This window comes from Bufo bufo, chromosome 5, assembly GCF_905171765.1.
Source record: "Bufo bufo chromosome 5, aBufBuf1.1, whole genome shotgun sequence".
Classification (NCBI taxonomy): Eukaryota; Metazoa; Chordata; class Amphibia; order Anura; family Bufonidae; genus Bufo; species Bufo bufo.
Window position 1 is genome coordinate 3,563,247 of NC_053393.1, and position 18,435 is coordinate 3,581,681.

Here is an 18,435-nt window from a genome sequence, read left to right on the forward strand (position 1 = left end):
ACTACTAGAAGAACAATGGTCACATGTCACAGGGTCCCCCTTCCAGAAGGACAGCGTTGACAGGTCATTGACCATGTCATGTGGCTGACAGGTCCAGATCTAGACCACTACAGTGGCACAGTGGAGACCTAGCTATTGCACAAGCTTTGTAGAAATACAACCATTGCATCCAACATCCAGAAATATCAGACGTTCATATTACACCAAATTCTCAGCTGTCATAAAAAAGAAAAAAAAAAATTAAATTCAAATTAACGAGCAAGTCTTTTGTGCCAAATCCTGAAGACTCATCAACAAGGAGGGAAGCTCTCCTCATTGTCCGAATTACAGCAGAGCCGGTCACTATGTGCAGTCATGGTCACTATTCACACCCAGTGGTCATTATTGTTTGGCGCACAACCCCATGGAGACATCTGTCATATGTGGAGGTCCGCGGTACACAACATGGTATTACAGGAGACCTTGCCCTGGGCACGGACTGCTGGGGTTTGACAAGCATTGACTCAGGAAGGCCGGGTGAACCAGATCTCCCGGGTGACTCGTCAGAACATCAAATACACTTTTGTTGGGTGGTACAACCCTCAACATGCTGTCAAGATCCAGTGTGGGGGTTGAGCACGGCTGCTCAGGCCTAGGGTTGGCTGTTTGTGGCAGGACTCCCCAATACGGAGGAGTCATGTACGGGGAGGGCCCATAGTTAAAGTAGGTATACTGGGGAAAAGGGAAGAAGGGGAGAGCATTGGGGGGGGCCACCACGTTCGGCTGTACACACTTGGTGTAAGATGTTGGCAAATCTGAGGGAATAAATGAGGCTTTAGTTGGGGGTCCACATGGAGAAGACCTGTCAGTACTTGAATCTGAACTACCACTACTCTCATCTTCTCTTTTACATTTTATGACTCTTTGTGGAGGAGTCCTTGGTACCTCCCTAGAATGTTCAGGATTCTCGTCACAGCTGAGAGGAGACATGGTGGAAAGACTGGTGCTGGACGATGAGTAGATGGAGTGATTGGTGGGAAGGCTGGGGCTTCTGGAGCTCTTGAGGGAGTACGAGGAGTCATACAGACGGGGGCTGGGAGCCCACACATTGTTGGTCAGGGAGTGGTCTTGTTTTTGATTCTCCACAGTCTTTGAAGCATCTGGAAGATCAACCTCTTGGAGATCATGAAGCAAAGATTCAATCATGAAAGAGCTGTTGAGTTTGCCTGCTGTATGGAGATGAGAGTCTTCGCTCACAGAGCTGGCACTGGAGTAGTTACTGCTAGGCATCTGTTGGTAGAGGTGCCCACTGCCACCATACTTGTAATTATGCAGAATGTATGGAGACAAGTCCTGGACAAAGTTCTCTGTTCCATGCCGAGCCATGACCGTGTTCTGCAGCTTCATGGCTTCCAGAGGGATCCGGCTCACGTCCACCGTCCAGAAATTTCCTTTGGCCTGAGGCTTTCCGGGGTCCTTCAGCACCTGCAAGAAAGTCATGAAGACATATCATACCCTTATGAGGAACTAAGGAAGACCCCAAACATACATAGAATGGTCTGCACAAGAACCAAGGCGGGGGTCCTGTGGGCCACGTGGGCTATGATGACAGAGGAAGACTATGTCTGGGGCCACTCATTCTGTGGATGGGGCCAGGACTATAGCTAGCCGTACATCTTAAGTGACTGTTGGTGACGCTCCCAATTTCAGTACAATAATCCGGCTACGAATGTCTGGATGGTCTTCGGAGATTGTCCAAGTGAATGGCAACAAAAACAATCTACACCTGAGGGGACATTTCCCAAACAGCACCCTTCAGAGTATACAGCGTCCATTCACGGGACCGGGAGAGATGTACTGTGCAGCGCCCATATACACGGGACCGGGGGAGATGTACTGTGCAGCGTCCATACACGGGACCGGGGAAGATGTACTGTGCAGCGCCCATACACGCGGGACCGGGGGAGATGTACTGTGCAGCGCCCATATACACGGGACCGGGGGAGATGTACTGTGCAGCGTCCATATACACGGGACCGGGGGAGATGTACTGTGCAGCGACCATACACAGGACCGGGGGAGATGTACTGTGCAGCGACCATACACAGGACCGGGGGAGATGTACTGTGCAGCGACCATACACGCGGGAACGGGGGAGATGTACTGTGCAGCGTCCATACACACAGGACGGGGGGAGTTGTACTGTGCAGTGCCCATACATACAGGACAGGGGGGAGTTGTACTGCGCAGTGCCCATACATACAGGACAGGGGGGAGTTGTACTGCGCAGTGCCCATACACACAGGACAGGGGGGAGTTTTACTGCGCAGTGCCCATACACACAGGACAGGGGGGAGTTGTACTGCGCAGTGCCCATACATACAGGACAGGGGGGAGTTGTACTGCGCAGTGCCCATACATACAGGACAGGGGGGAGTTGTACTGCGCAGTGCCCATACACACAGGACAGGGGGGAGTTTTACTGCGCAGTGCCCATACACACAGGACAGGGGGGAGTTGTACTGTGCAGTGCCCATACATACAGGACAGGGGGGAGTTGTACTGCGCAGTGCCCATACATACAGGACAGGGGGGAGTTGTACTGTGCAGTGTCCATACACACGGGACCGGGGGAGTTGTACTGTGCAGTGTCCATACACACGGGACCGGGGGAGTTGTACTGTGCAGTGCCCATACATACAGGACAGGGGGGAGTTGTACTGTGCAGTGCCCATACATACAGGACAGGGGGGAGTTGTACTGTGCAGTGTCCATACACACGGGACCGGGGGAGTTGAACTGTGCAGTGCCCATACATACAGGACAGGGGGGAGTTGTACTGCGCAGTGCCCATACATACAGGACAAGGGGGAGTTGTACTGTGCAGTGCCCATACATACAGGACAGGGGGGAGTTGTACTGCGCAGTGCCCATACATACAGGACAAGGGGGAGTTGTACTGTGCAGTGCCCATACACACAGGACAGGGGGGAGTTGTACTGTGCAGTGCCCATACACACAGGATAGGGGGGAGTTGTACTGTGCAGCGTCCATACACACGGGACCGGGGGAGTTGTACTGTGCAGTGCCCATACACACAGGGGGGGGGGGGGGGGGGGGGGGGAGTTGTATTGTACCTTCCTGAAGCAGTCGTTGGAGGACAGGTTGTGGCGCACAGAGTCCTTCCATCCGATATAATCTCCTTTAAAGAACGGGAACAGAATTTCAATACTTTTCAGAATCTGGGAGAGAAATTAAAGGGTTAATGTAAGGGGGGTGCCGAATATCATAAAAAAAACACCTAAACAGTGATCCATATACCGCAGCTCTGGGAGAAACCGCAAAACTGCATGACAAACCACAAGGGAGTGCACCAAAACTGCAGAATACCGGGGAGATGTGTCCCCTGAGGGAGCAGACATATACCGTATATGCCCCATATCCGCCGTATACATCACATACACTATAATACACACTCCATATACACCGCATGCCCCACATACACAGTATAAACGCCTACACGTACCCTCCTCAGCGGGTAGGATTTGGCGCTCTGCCCCTTCTATCCTAAAAAGGTACCACAGACGAGACAACCAAATGTCATAAATAGAGATGCAGAGCCGCCTGTGGATGGAGGAGGAGGAGGAGGACACCTCCCGCGACCTTGTGATCAGAGGAGGGGGCTGTATCGGAGAGGAAAAAGGGGTCATATCAGGGGAGTACTGGAGGGTTGTATTGGGGGGAGTACTGAGGGGTATAATGAGGGAGTACACACTATATTGAGGAGTACTCATGGGGTTATATCGGAGTAGTACTGGGAGGGTTATATCGGGGGGGTACTAAGGAGGAGATATTGGCAGATGAGGTTTAACACTGACAAATGTAAGGTTATGCACATGGGAAGGAATAATGCAAGTCACCCGTACATACTAAATGGTAAAACACTCGGTAATACTGACATGGAAAAGGATCTAGGAATTTTAGTGAACAGCAAACTAAGCAGCAAAAACCAGTGTCAGGCAGCTGCTGCCAAAGCCAATAAGATAATGGGTTGCATCAGAAGGGGTATAGATGGTGGTGATGAGAACATAGTCCTACCACTTTACAAATCGTCAGACCACACATGGAGGACTGTGTACAGTTCTGGGCTCCTGTGAGCAAGGCAGACATAGCAGAGCTGGAGAGGGTCCAGAGGAGGGCAACTAAAGTAATAACTGGAATGGGGGAACTACAGTACCCTGAAAGATTATCAATATTAGGGTTATTCACTTTAGAAAAAAGACGACTGAGGGGAGATCTAATTACTATGTATAAATATATCAGGGGTCAGTACAGAGATCTCTCCCATCATCTATTTATCCCCAGGACTGTGACTGTGACGAGGGGACATCCTCTGCGTCTGGAGGAAAGAAGGTTTGTACACAAACATAGAAGAGTATTCTTTACGGTAAGAGCAGTGAGACTATGGACTCTTTACTGTAAGAGCAGTGAGACTATGGACTCTTTACTGTAAGAGCAGTGAGACTATGGACTCTATACTGTAAGAGCAGTGAGACTATGGACTCTTTACTGTAAGAGCGGTGAGACTATGGTCTCTATACTGTAAGAGCAGTGAGACTATGGACTCTATACTGTAAGAGCAGTGAGACTATGGACTATTTACTGTAAGAGCAGTGAGACTATGGACTCTTTACTGTAAGAGCAGTGAGACTATGGACTGTATACTGTAAGAGCAGTGAGACTATGGACTCTTTACTATAAGAGCAGTGAGACTATGGACTATTTACTGAAAGAGCAGTGAGACTATGGACTCTATACTGTAAGAGCAGTGAGACTATGGACTCTTTACTGTAAGAGCAGTGAGACTATGGACTCTTTACTGTAAGAGCAGTGAGACTATGGACTCTATACTGTAAGAGCAGGGAGACTATGGACTCTATACTGTAAGAGCAGTGAGACTATGGACTCTTTACTGTAAGAGCAGTGAGACTATGGACTCTTTACTGTAAGAGCAGTGAGACTATGTACTCTTTACTGTAAGAGCAGTGAGACTATGGACTCTTTACTGTAAGAGCAGTGAGACTATGGACTCTTTACTGTAAGAGCAGTGAGACTATGGACTCTTTACTGTAAGAGCAGTGAGACTATGGACTCTTTACTGTAAGAGCAGTGAGACTATGGACTCTTTACTGTAAGAGCAGTGAGACTATGGACTCTTTACGGTAAGAGCAGTGAGACTATGGACTCTTTACTGTAAGAGCAGTGAGACTATGGACTCTTTACTGTAAGAGCAGTGAGACTATGGACTCTATACTGTAAGAGCAGTGAGACTATGGACTCTATACTGTAAGAGCAGTGAGACTATGGACTCTTTACGGTAAGAGCAGTGAGACTATGGACTCTTTACTGTAAGAGCAGTGAGACTATGGACTCTATACTGTAAGAGCAGTGAGACTATGGACTCTTTACTGTAAGAACGGTGAGACTATGGTCTCTATACTGTAAGAGCAGTGAGACTATGGACTCTATACTGTAAGAGCAGTGAGACTATGGACTATTTACTGTAAGAGCAGTGAGACTATGGACTCTTTACTGTAAGAGCAGTGAGACTATGGACTGTATACTGTAAGAGCAGTGAGACTATGGACTCTTTACTATAAGAGCAGTGAGACTATGGACTATTTACTGAAAGAGCAGTGAGACTATGGACTCTATACTGTAAGAGCAGTGAGACTATGGACTCTTTACTGTAAGAGCAGTGAGACTATGGACTCTTTACTGTAAGAGCAGTGAGACTATGGACTCTATACTGTAAGAGCAGGGAGACTATGGACTCTATACTGTAAGAGCAGTGAGACTATGGACTCTTTACTGTAAGAGCAGTGAGACTATGGACTCTTTACTGTAAGAGCAGTGAGACTATGTACTCTTTACTGTAAGAGCAGTGAGACTATGGACTCTTTACTGTAAGAGCAGTGAGACTATGGACTCTTTACTGTAAGAGCAGTGAGACTATGGACTCTTTACTGTAAGAGCAGTGAGACTATGGACTCTTTACTGTAAGAGCAGTGAGACTATGGACTCTTTACTGTAAGAGCAGTGAGACTATGGACTCTTTACGGTAAGAGCAGTGAGACTATGGACTCTTTACTGTAAGAGCAGTGAGACTATGGACTCTTTACTGTAAGAGCAGTGAGACTATGGACTCTATACTGTAAGAGCAGTGAGACTATGGACTCTATACTGTAAGAGCAGTGAGACTATGGACTCTTTACTGTAAGAGCAGTGAGACTATGGACTCTTTACTGTAAGAGCAGTGAGACTATGGACTCTATACTGTAAGAGCAGTGAGACTATGGACTCTTTACTGTAAGAGCAGTGAGACTATGGACTCTTTACTGTAAGAGCAGTGAGACTATGGACTCTTTACTGTAAGAGCAGTGAGACTATGGATTCTTTACTGTAAGAGCAGTGAGACTATGGACTCTATACTGTAAGAGCAGTGAGACTATGGACTCTATACTGTAAGAGCAGTGAGACTATGGACTCTTTACTGTAAGAGCAGTGAGACTATGGACTCTTTACTGTAAGAGCAGTGAGACTATGGACTCTTTACTGTAAGAGCAGTGAGACTATGGACTCTTTACTGTAAGAGCAGTGAGACTATGGACTCTTTACTGTAAGAGCAGGGAGACTATGGACTCTATACTGTAAGAGCAGTGAGACTATGGACTCTTTACTGTAAGAGCAGTGAGACTATGGACTCTTTACTGTAAGAGCAGTGAGACTATGGACTCTTTACTGTAAGAGCAGTGAGACTATGGACTCTTTACTGTAAGAGCAGTGAGACTATGGACTCTTTACTGTAAGAGCAGTGAGACTATGGACTCTTTACTGTAAGAGCAGTGAGACTATGGACTCTTTACTGTAAGAGCAGTGAGACTATGGACTCTTTACTGTAAGAGCAGTGAGACTATGGACTCTTTACTGTAAGAGCAGTGAGACTATGGACTCTTTACTGTAAGAGCAGTGAGACTATGGACTCTTTACTGTAAGAGCAGTGAGACTATGGACTCTTTACTGTAAGAGCAGTGAGACTATGGACTCTTTACTGTAAGAGCAGTGAGACTATGGACTCTTTACTGTAAGAGCAGTGAGACTATGGACTCTTTACTGTAAGAGCAGTGAGACTATGGACTCTATACTGTAAGAGCAGTGAGACTATGGACTCTTTACTGTAAGAGCGGTGAGACTATGGACTCTTTACTGTAAGAGCAGTGAGACTATGGACTCTTTACTGTAAGAGCAGTGAGACTATGGACTCTTTACTGTAAGAGCAGTTAGACTATGGACTCTTTACTGTAAGAGCGGTGAGACTGTGGACTCTTTACTGTAAGAGCAGTGAGACTATAGACTCTATACTGTAAGAGCAGTGAGACTATGGGCTCTTTACTGTAAGAGCAGTGAGACTATGGACTCTTTACTGTAAGAGCAGTGAGACTATGGACTCTTTACTGTAAGAGCAGTGAGACTATGGACTCTTTACTGTAAGAGCAGTGAGACTATGGACTCTATACTGTAAGAGCAGTGAGACTATGGACTCATTACTGTAAGAGCAGTGAGACTATGGACTCATTACTGTAAGAGCAGTGAGACTATGGGCTCTTTACTGTAAGAGCAGTGAGACTATGGACTCTTTACTGTAAGAGCAGTGAGACTATAGACTCTTTACTGTAAGAGCAGTGAGACTATGGACTCTTTACGGTAAGAGCAGTGAGACTATGGACTCTGTACTGTAAGAGCAGTGAGACTATGGACTCTCTGCCTGAGGAGGTGGTGATGGTGAGTACAATAAAGGAATTCAGGAGGGGCCTGGATGTATTTCTGGAGTGTAATAATATTACAGGCTATAGCTACTAGAGAGGGGTCATTGATCCAGGTAGTTATTCTGATGCCTGATTGGAGTCGAGAAGGAATTTTTTTCCCCCTTAGGTGGTGAAAATTGGCTTCTATCTCAGTTTTTTTTTGCCTTCCTCTTGATCTTTTTGCAGGAGAATGGGCTGAACTGGATGGACAGAGGGCCTTTCAGCCTTATAACCCCCAGTACTAAGTTTAGTTTATATCGGAGGAGTACTTTCACAGTAATATTTGGGGAGTAGTGGGGGGTTATATTAGAGGAGTAGTGGGGGGGGTTATATTAGACTAGTAGTGGGGGGGTTATATTAGAGGAGTAGTGGGGGGGGTTATATTAGAGGAGTAGTGGGGGGTTATATTAGAGGAGTAGTGGGGGGTTATATTAGAGGAGTAGTGGGGGGTTATATTAGAGGAGTAGTGGGGGGTTATATTAGAGGAGTAGTGGGGGGTTATATTAGAGGAGTAGTGGGGGGTTATATTAGAGGAGTAGTGGGGGGGTTATATTAGAGGAGTAGTGGGGGGGTTATATTAGAGGAGTAGTGGGGGGGTTATATTAGAGGAGTAGTGGGGGGGTTATATTAGGGGAGTAGTGGGGGGGTTATATTAGAGGAGTAGTGGGGGGTTATATTAGACTAGTAGTGGGGGGTTATATTAGACTAGTAGTGGGGGGGTTATATTAGAGGAGTAGTGGGGGGTTATATTAGACTAGTAGTGGGGGGGTTATATTAGAGGAGTAGTGGGGGGGTTATATTAGAGGAGTAGTGGGGGGTTATATTAGAGGAGTAGTGGGGGGTTATATTAGAGGAGTAGTGGGGGGGTTATATTAGAGGAGTAGTGGGGGGTTATATTAGACTAGTAGTGGGGGGGTTATATTAGAGGAGTAGTGGGGGGGGGTTATATTAGAGGAGTAGTGGGGGGTTATATTAGAGGAGTAGTGGGGGGGTTATATTAGAGGAGTAGTGGGGGGTTATATTAGAGGAGTAGTGGGGGGGTTATATTAGAGGAGTAGTGGGGGGTTATATTAGACTAGTAGTGGGGGGGTTATATTAGAGGAGTAGTGGGGGGGTTATATTAGGGGAGTAGTGGGGGGTTATATTAGAGGAGTAGTGGGGGGGTTATATTAGAGGAGTAGTGGGGGGTTATATTAGAGGAGTAGTGGGGGGTTATATTAGAGGAGTAGTGGGGGGTTATATTAGAGGAGTAGTGGGGGGTTATATTAGACTAGTAGTGGGGGGTTATATTAGAGGAGTAGTGGGGGGTTATATTAGAGGAGTAGTGGGGGGGTTATATTAGAGGAGTAGTGGGGGGTTATATTAGAGGAGTAGTGGGGGGTTATATTAGAGGAGTAGTGGGGGGTTATATTAGAGGAGTAGTGGGGGGGTTATATTAGAGGAGTAGTGGGGGGTTATATTAGAGGAGTAGTGGGGGGTTATATTAGAGGAGTAGTGGGGGGGTTATATTAGAGGAGTAGTGGGGGGTTATATTAGACTAGTAGTGGGGGGTTATATTAGAGGAGTAGTGGGGGGGTTATATTAGAGGAGTAGTGGGGGGGTTATATTAGAGGAGTAGTGGGGGGGTTATATTAGAGGAGTAGTGGGGGGTTATATCGGGGGAGTAGTGGGGGAGTTATATTAGAGGAGTAGTGGGGGGGTTATATTAGAGGAGTAGTGGGGGGGTTATATTAGGGGAGTAGTGGGGGGTTATATTAGAGGAGTAGTGGGGGGGTTATATTAGAGGAGTAGTGGGGGGTTATATTAGAGGAGTAGTGGGGGGTTATATTAGAGGAGTAGTGGGGGGTTATATTAGAGGAGTAGTGGGGGGTTATATTAGACTAGTAGTGGGGGGTTATATTAGAGGAGTAGTGGGGGGTTATATTAGAGGAGTAGTGGGGGGTTATATTAGAGGAGTAGTGGGGGGTTATATTAGAGGAGTAGTGGGGGGTTATATTAGAGGAGTAGTGGGGGGGTTATATTAGAGGAGTAGTGGGGGGTTATATTAGACTAGTAGTGGGGGGTTATATTAGAGGAGTAGTGGGGGGGTTATATTAGAGGAGTAGTGGGGGGGTTATATTAGAGGAGTAGTGGGGGGTTATATCGGGGGAGTAGTGGGGGGTTATATTAGAGGAGTAGTGGGGGGTTATATTAGAGGAGTAGTGGGGGGTTATATTAGAGGAGTAGTGGGGGGTTATATTAGAGGAGTAGTGGGGGGGTTATATTAGAGGAGTAGTGGGGGGTTATATTAGACTAGTAGTGGGGGGTTATATTAGAGGAGTAGTGGGGGGGTTATATTAGAGGAGTAGTGGGGGGGTTATATTAGAGGAGTAGTGGGGGGTTATATCGGGGGAGTAGTGGGGGAGTTATATTAGAGGAGTAGTGGGGGGTTATATTAGAGGAGTAGTGGGGGGTTATATTAGAGGAGTAGTGGGGGGTTATATCGGGGGAGTAGTGGGGGGGTTATATTAGAGGAGTAGTGGGGGGGTTATATCGGGGGGGGGGGGGGGGGGGGAGTAGTGGGGGTGGGGGATGTGCTATCACGGTGGGGGTTGGTCTTCAGGACTCGGATAAGGTGCAGATTGGGATCAGGCTGTGACTGTGGCTCCTGGCAGGGGGTCCGGCAGCGCTATCTGAGCCGTCACTGTCACTCAGAGCTGACACATCCACAGGGCGGCCCCCCGCTGACCTCCCTTTATGCCGCTGACCTTTTGCCTCCTGGTTTCGTTTACAGTAGGAGATGAGAAGCCCACCACGTTATCAGGGTCTCAGCTGGACGTGAAGACCCCTCCCTCCAATCTGCTCTTATCTGGATGTGAACCTCCCCCCCACAGACCCGAAGATCGACATGAACCTTCCTATGAACCTTCCCGATGAAAACCTGCGCCCCTGGAGCGATCACGGGGCATCTAATATCAGGAAATCGCCCCCATGTCGGGGGGGGGGGGGCTGCTGAGCAGGGACTGATCGGTCCCCAACTCCAGCGACACCCCCATACTGTGCACGTCAGTGCGCCCCCCCATCTCCAGCGACACCCCCATACTGTGTCCATAATGAGCCCCCCATCTCCAGCGACACCCCCATACTGTGTCCATAATGAGCCCCCCATCTCCAGCGACACCCCCATACTGTGTCCATAATGAGCCCCCCATCTCCAGCGACACCCCCATACTGTGTCCATAATGAGCCCCCCATCTCCAGCGACACCCCCATACTGTGTCCATAATGAGCCCCCCATCTCCAGCGACACCCCCATACTGTGTCCATAATGAGCCCCCCATCTCCAGCGACACCCCCATACTGTGTCCATAATGAGCCCCCCATCTCCAGCGACACCCCCATACTGTGTCCATAATGAGCCCCCCATCTCCAGCGACACCCCCATACTGTGTCCATAATGAGCCCCCCATCTCCAGCGACACCCCCATACTGTGTCCATAATGAGCCCCCCATCTCCAGCGACACCCCCATACTGTGTCCATAATGAGCCCCCCCTCTCCAGCGACACCCCCATACTGTGTCTATAATGAGCCCCCCATCTCCAGCGACACCCCCATACTGTGTCCATAATGAGCCCCCCATCTCCAGCGACACCCCCATACTGTGTCCATAATGAGCCCCCCATCTCCAGCGACACCCCCATACTGTGTCCATAATGAGCCCCCCATCTCCAGCGACACCCCCATACTGTGTCCATAATGAGCCCCCCATCTCCAGCGACACCCCCATACTATGTCTATAATGAGCCCCCCTCTCCAGCGACACCCCCATACTGTGTCTATAATGAGCCCCCCATCTCCAGCGACACCCCCATACTGTGTCCATAATGAGCCCCCCCATCTCCAGCGACACCCCCATACTGTGTCCATAATGAGCCCCCCCATCTCCAGCGACACCCCCATACTATGTCCATAATGAGCCCCCCATCTCCAGCGACACCCCCATACTGTGTCCATAATGAGCCCCCCCATCTCCAGTGACACCCCCATACTGTGTCCATAATGAGCCCCCCATCTCCAGCGACACCCCCATACTATGTCCATAATGAGCCCCCCATCTCCAGCGACACCCCCATACTATGTCTATAATGAGCCCCCCATCTCCAGCGATACCCCCATACTGTGTCCATAATGAGCCCCCATCTCCAGCGACACCCCCATACTGTGTCCATAATGAGCCCATCTCCAGTGACACCCCCATACTGTGTCCATAATGAGCCCCCATCTCCAGCGACACCCCCATACTGTGTCCATAATGAGCCCATCTCCAGCGACACCCCCATACTATGTCCATAATGAGCCCCCCCCATCTCCAGCGACACCCCCATACTGTGTCCATAATGAGCCCATCTCCAGTGACACCCCCATACTGTGTCCATAATGAGCCCATCTCCAGCGACACCCCCATACTGTGTCCATAATGAGCCCCCCCCATCTCCAGCGACACCCCCATACTGTGTCCATAATGAGCCCCCCCATCTCCAGCGACACCCCCATACTGTGTCCATAATGAGCCCCCCCATCTCCAGCGACACCCCCATACTGTGTCCATAATGAGCCCCCCATCTCCAGTGACACCCCCATACTGTGTCCATAATGAGCCCCCCATCTCCAGCGACACCCCCATACTGTGTCCATAATGAGCCCCCCCATCTCCAGTGACACCCCCATACTATGTCCGTAATGAGCCCCCCATCTCCAGTGACACCCCCATACTGTGTCCATAATGAGCCCCCCATCTCACGCGACACCCCCATACTGTGTCCATAATGAGCCCCCCCATCTCCAGTGACACCCCCATACTATGTCCGTAATGAGCCCCCCATCTCCAGTGACACCCCCATACTGTGTCCATAATGAGCCCCCCATCTCCAGTGACACCCCCATACTGTGTCCATAATGAGCCCCCCCATCTCCAGCGACACCCCCATACTGTGTCCATAATGAGCCCCCCCATCTCCAGCGACACCCCCATACTGTGTCCATAATGAGCCCCCCATCTCCAGTGACACCCCCATACTGTGTCCATAATGAGCCCCCCCATCTCCAGTGACACCCCCATACTGTGTCCATAATGAGCCCCCTTTACATATGTAAACCGCTGCTCTGTCCTGTGCTCCAGGTGTCGGTCTGAAGAAGCGGACGGAGCGTCGGTAAAACGCGTCGCTAAACTACGGCCCGATGGCGGTGTTCATGTCTGTGGTCAGGTCTTCGCTCCCGGCAGTGCTGATCATCGGGGCCCTCAGGGTTCTGATTCGGCAGAAGGGAGCGGCTTCGACACCGCACAAGTTACTCCGCATACGCCTCCCAGCGCCGAGCGTGCACAGCCTGATCCGGTGGGCTGCCATCCCCGACAATTAGGGGCACTCTCCGAAAAACAGTTCACACACAGGGGGCGCGGTCCTTCGCCATTCTCATGTAGCCCCCCATCCTGCACCCCCACATTTCTCATGTAGCCCCCCATCCTGCACCCCCACATTTCTCATGTAGCCCCCCATTTCTCATGTATCACTCCATCCTCCACCCCCCATTTCTCATGTATCACTCCATCCTCCACCCCCCATTTCTCATGTAGCCCCCCATCCTACACCCATTTCTCATGTAGCACCCCATCCTGCACCCCACCATTTCTCATGTAGCCCCCCATCCTACACCCATTTCTCATGTAGCACCCCATCCTGCACCCCACCATTTCTCATGTAGCACCCCATCCTACACCCCCATTTCTCATGTAGCACCCCATCCTACACCCCCATTTCTCATGTAGCACCCCATCCTACACCCCCATTTCTCATGTAGCACCCCATCCTACACCCCCATTTCTCATGTAGCACCCCATCCTACACCCCCATTTCTCATGTAGCACTCCATCCTACACCCCCATTTCTCATGTAGCCCCCCATCCTGCACCGCCACATTTCTCATGTAGAGCCCCCGATCCTGCACCCCCCAGTTCTCATGTTGCCCCCCATCCTGCACCCCCCAGTTCTCATGTAGACCCCCATCCTGCACCCCATTTCCCATATAGCCCGCCCCATTTCTCATGTAGCCCCCCATCCTGCACCCCCCCATTTCTCAAGTAGCCCCATCCTGCACACCACATTTCTCATACAGCCTGCCCCATCCTGCACCCATTTCTCCTCATGTAGACCCTCATCTTGCACCCCCCATTTCTCCTCATATAGAGCCCCCATCCTGCACCCCCCATTTCTCATGTAGACCCCTATCCTGCACCCCCCCATTTCTCATGTAGCCCCATCCTGCACCCCTTATTTCTCATGTAGCCCCCCATCCTGCACCCCACATTTATCATACAGCCTGCCCCATCCTGCACCCATTTCTCCTCATGTAGCCCCCCATCCTGCACCTCCTCATTTCTCATGTAGCCCCCCATCCTGCACCCCACATTTCTCATGTAGCCCCCCATCCTGCACCCCACATTTCTCATGCAGCCCCCCATCCTGCACCGCCCCATTTCTCATGTAGCATCTCATCCTGCACCCCCCCCATTTCTCATGTAGCCCCCCCATCCTGCACCCCACATTTCTCATGTAGACCCCCATCCTGCACCCCCCATTTCTCATGTAGACCCCCATCCTGCACCCCCCATTTCTCATGTAGACCCCCATCATGCACCCCCCATTTCTCATGTAGACCTCCATCCTGCACCCTAACATTTTGCATACAGCCCGCCCCATCCTGTACCCCCCATTTCTCATGTAGCCCCCCATCCTGCACCCCCATTTCTCATGTAGACCTCCATCCTGCACCCTAACATTTTGCATACAGCCCGCCCTATCCTGCACCCCCCCATTTCTCATGTAGCCCCCCATCCTGCACCCCCCCATTTCTCATGTAGCCCCCCATCCTGCACCCCACATTTATCATACAGCCTTCCCCATCCTGCACCCATTTCTCCTCATGTAGCCCCCCATCCTGCACCCCACATTTCTCATGTAGCCCCCCATCCTGCACCCCACATTTCTCATGTAGCCCCCCCATCCTGCACCGCCCCATTTCTCATGTAGCCCCCCCATCCTGCACCGCCCCATTTCTCATGTAGCCCCTCATCCTGCACCCCCCCATTTCTCATGTAGCCCCCCCATCCTGCACCCCCCATTTCTCATGTAGCCCCCCCCATCCTGCACCCCCCATTTCTCATGTAGCCCCCCCCATCCTGCACCCCCCATTTCTCATGTAGACCCCCATCCTGCACCCCCCATTTCTCATGTAGACCCCCATCATGCACCCCCCATTTCTCATGTAGACCCCCATCATGTACCCCCCATTTCTCATGTAGACCCCCATCCTGCACCCCCCATTTCTCATGTAGACCCCCATCCTGCACCCCCCATTTCTCATGTAGACCCCCATCTTGCACCCCCCATTTCTCATGTAGACCTCCATCTTGCACCCCCCATTTCTCATGTAGACCTCCATCTTGCACCCCCCATTTCTCATGTAGACCCCCATCATGCACCCCCCATTTCTCATGTAGACCCCCATCATGCACCCCCCATTTCTCATGTAGACCTCCATCCTGCACCCTAACATTTTGCATACAGCCCGCCCCATCCTGTACCCCCCATTTCTTATGTAGCCCCCCCATCCTGCACCGGCTCATTTCTCATGTAGCCCCCTATCCTGCACCCCCCCATTTCTCATGTAGACCCCCATCTTGCAACCCCCCATTTCTCATGTAGCCCCCCATCCTGCACCCCCTCATTTCTCATACAGCCCACCCCATCCTGCAACCCCATTTCTTAAACAGCCCACCCCATCCTGCACCCCCATTTCTCATGTAGCCCCCCATCCTGCACCCTAACATTTCTCATGTAGACCCATCCTGCACCCCCTCATTTCTCATACAGCCCACCCCATATTTCTCATGTAGACCCCCATTTCTCATGTAGCCCCCCATCCTGCACCCCCCATTTCTCATGTAGACCCACCATCCTGCACCCCCCCATTTCTCATATAGACCCCCCCACACACATTTCTCATGTAGCCCCCCCATCCTGCACCCCCCATTTCTCATGTAGCCCCCCATCCTGCACACCCATTTCTTATGTAGACCCCCATCCTGCACCCCCCAGTTGTCATGTAGACCTCCATCCTGCACCCCCCAGTTGTCATGTAGACCTCCATCCTGCACCCCCCAGTTGTCATGTAGACCTCCATCCTGCACCCCCCAGTTGTCATGTAGACCTCCATCCTGCACCCCCCAGTTGTCATGTAGACCTCCATCCTGCACCCCCCAGTTGTCATGTAGACCTCCATCCTGCACCCCCCAGTTGTCATGTAGACCTCCATCCTGCACCCCCCACACATTTTTCATGTAGCCCCCCATCCTGCACCCCCCCAGTTCTCATGTAGCCCCCCCATCCTGCACCCCCCAGTTCTCATGTAGCCCCCATCCTGCACCCCCCCATTTCTCATGTAGACCTGCACCCCCCAGTTCTCATGTAGAGCCCCCATCCTGCACCCCCAGTTCTCATGTAGCCCCCATCCTGCACCCCCAGTTCTCATGTAGCCCCCCCCATCCTGCACCCCTCAGTTCTCATGTAGCCCCCCCATCCTACACCCCCCAGTTCTCATGTAGCCCCCATCCTGCACCCCCCAGTTCTCATGTAGCCCCCATCCTGCACCTCCCCATTTCTCATGTAGACCTGCACCCCTCAGTTCTCATGTAGCCCCCCTATCCTGCACCCCTCAGTTCTCATGTAGCCCCCCTATCCTGCACCCCTCAGTTCTCATGTAGCCCCCCCATCCTGCACCCCCCCAGTTCTCATGTAGCCCCCCATCCTGCACCTCCCCATTTCTCATGTAGCCCCCATCCTGCACCCCCCAGTTCTCATGTAGCCCCCATCCTGCACCTCCCCATTTCTCATGTAGACCTGCACCCCCACAGTTCTCATGTAAACCCCCATCCTGCATCCCCCCAGTCATCATGTAGACATCCATCCTGCACCCCCCACACATTTTTCATGTAGCCCCCCATCCTGCACCCCCCCTCCCATTTCTCATGTAGAGCCCCTCATTCTGCACCCCCCCTATTTTTCAAGTAGCCCCCCACTCCCCCCCCCCCAATCAGGTTCTTCTTTTAGCGGCACAATAGGGATTAGTATCAGGAGATAAAGCGGAGAACAATGGGGGGGGGGGGGGGAATCAGATCCCGGGGTCTCCGCTGGATTATGTACTGCAGACATCAAACACTGCCGCTCCTCAGGACTCCGGCACCCGGTGGGGGTCATCGAGGACATCGTTAGAGATAAGCCGAGGTCACATGTACATAATACCAACAGCCCCCCCTGACCTCCTCACAAATGTTCTCTCAGCCTGGGGGGAGAAGCCCCTCTGCCCCCCATACACACTCGGTAGTTGGCCGGTATACATCATACTGGGGATCCATTATAACCAGTCATCTACACAGTGGTCAAAACTGGGAGGAGATGTGCTGTGACCCCGCACTGAGTGCAGGTATGGACACCACAAACTGCCGGACACGTGTGACCCCTCTATAGCGGGCGAGTAGTAAACCAAGAAGCCCCCAATCTCTAAACCCTGTCTGAGCGCTCCCCACCTTACCAATACCTTCAGTTTCCCTCCAGCTGCAGGGAAACTACAACTCCCAGCATATCCTGTCAGGGAACTTCAGTTGGGGGCCAGACCTGCCTCGATGAGGCCCCAAATAAAGACTCGTGCCCCTGGGGGTCTTCTCTTACCTGGGAGAGTTTCAGCATCTTGTCAGGCGAGTTCTGGATGACCAGGGCGATCATGGCCAGGTAGGAGTAGGGCGGCTTGGCGTAACGCTGGTAGTTCTTTTTCTTGACCTTCTTAGTAGTCTTCTCGCCTTCAGCAGGTCTTGGGTCCTTCTTCTCCTTGGTGACCTGGGGTTTGGAGCAGGATGGATCCTGGACAGCGGCAGGAACAGGTTTCCTCATCTCCAAGATCCAGTTCCCCCCATCTCTGTGAGTGGACAGGGGCCCCCAGGACTGGTTTCCAGCAGCCATGTCACAGACTCTGGGGGCCAAGATGAAATGGTCCTGGTAGCCGAGGGTCAGCAGACTGGACAGGTCATGTCTCTGGAGAACAGTCCCAGCTGAGAAGCTGCAGGACAAGGTGTAGAGGTCTCTCATGGTGACCACTTCCCTCCAGACCTTTGTTATGTAGATGAGGCTCCAACAACTGGCTCCGGGGGTGGGAAGTGACCTGTGTCCTGGGGAGACGAGACAAGGAGGTGAGAAAGTGACCGGGGACCACAGAGCCCACCATGGAGCCTAATATGACCAAATACTCATCATGGCCAATAATACGGGTCATGGGGGACATCAGATACTAATGGGGGGCTCATGTGAAAGGGTCAGATCTCACTTTCCTGTATATATACCGCCACATACTGGGAGAGAATGGCTGTAGGACAGGAGAGTACAGTCATGTGGACATAGTGCGGTGCTATATGGAGAGGTTACGTGGGTGCAGCCACGTTACGTGGATGTAGAGGTGTTGAGGAGGTGCAGCCGCGTTACGTGGGTGCAGCACTTGGACGCCCG

General features: G+C 51.4%; 1 protein-coding gene across 1 annotated transcript; it reads right to left on the reverse strand.

Annotated features, from left to right (window-relative positions):
* Positions 1 to 450: 450 nt before the first annotated feature.
* FOXH1 (forkhead box H1) lies at positions 451 to 18,021 on the reverse strand. The gene is made up of 3 exons (XM_040432769.1): positions 17,608 to 18,021; positions 3,117 to 3,221; positions 451 to 1,464 (listed from the first exon to the last, which is right to left on the reverse strand). The coding sequence occupies exons 1-3, from the start codon at positions 18,019 to 18,021 to the stop codon at positions 451 to 453; spliced, it is 1,533 nt and encodes a 510-aa protein (XP_040288703.1).
* Positions 18,022 to 18,435: the final 414 nt, after the last annotated feature.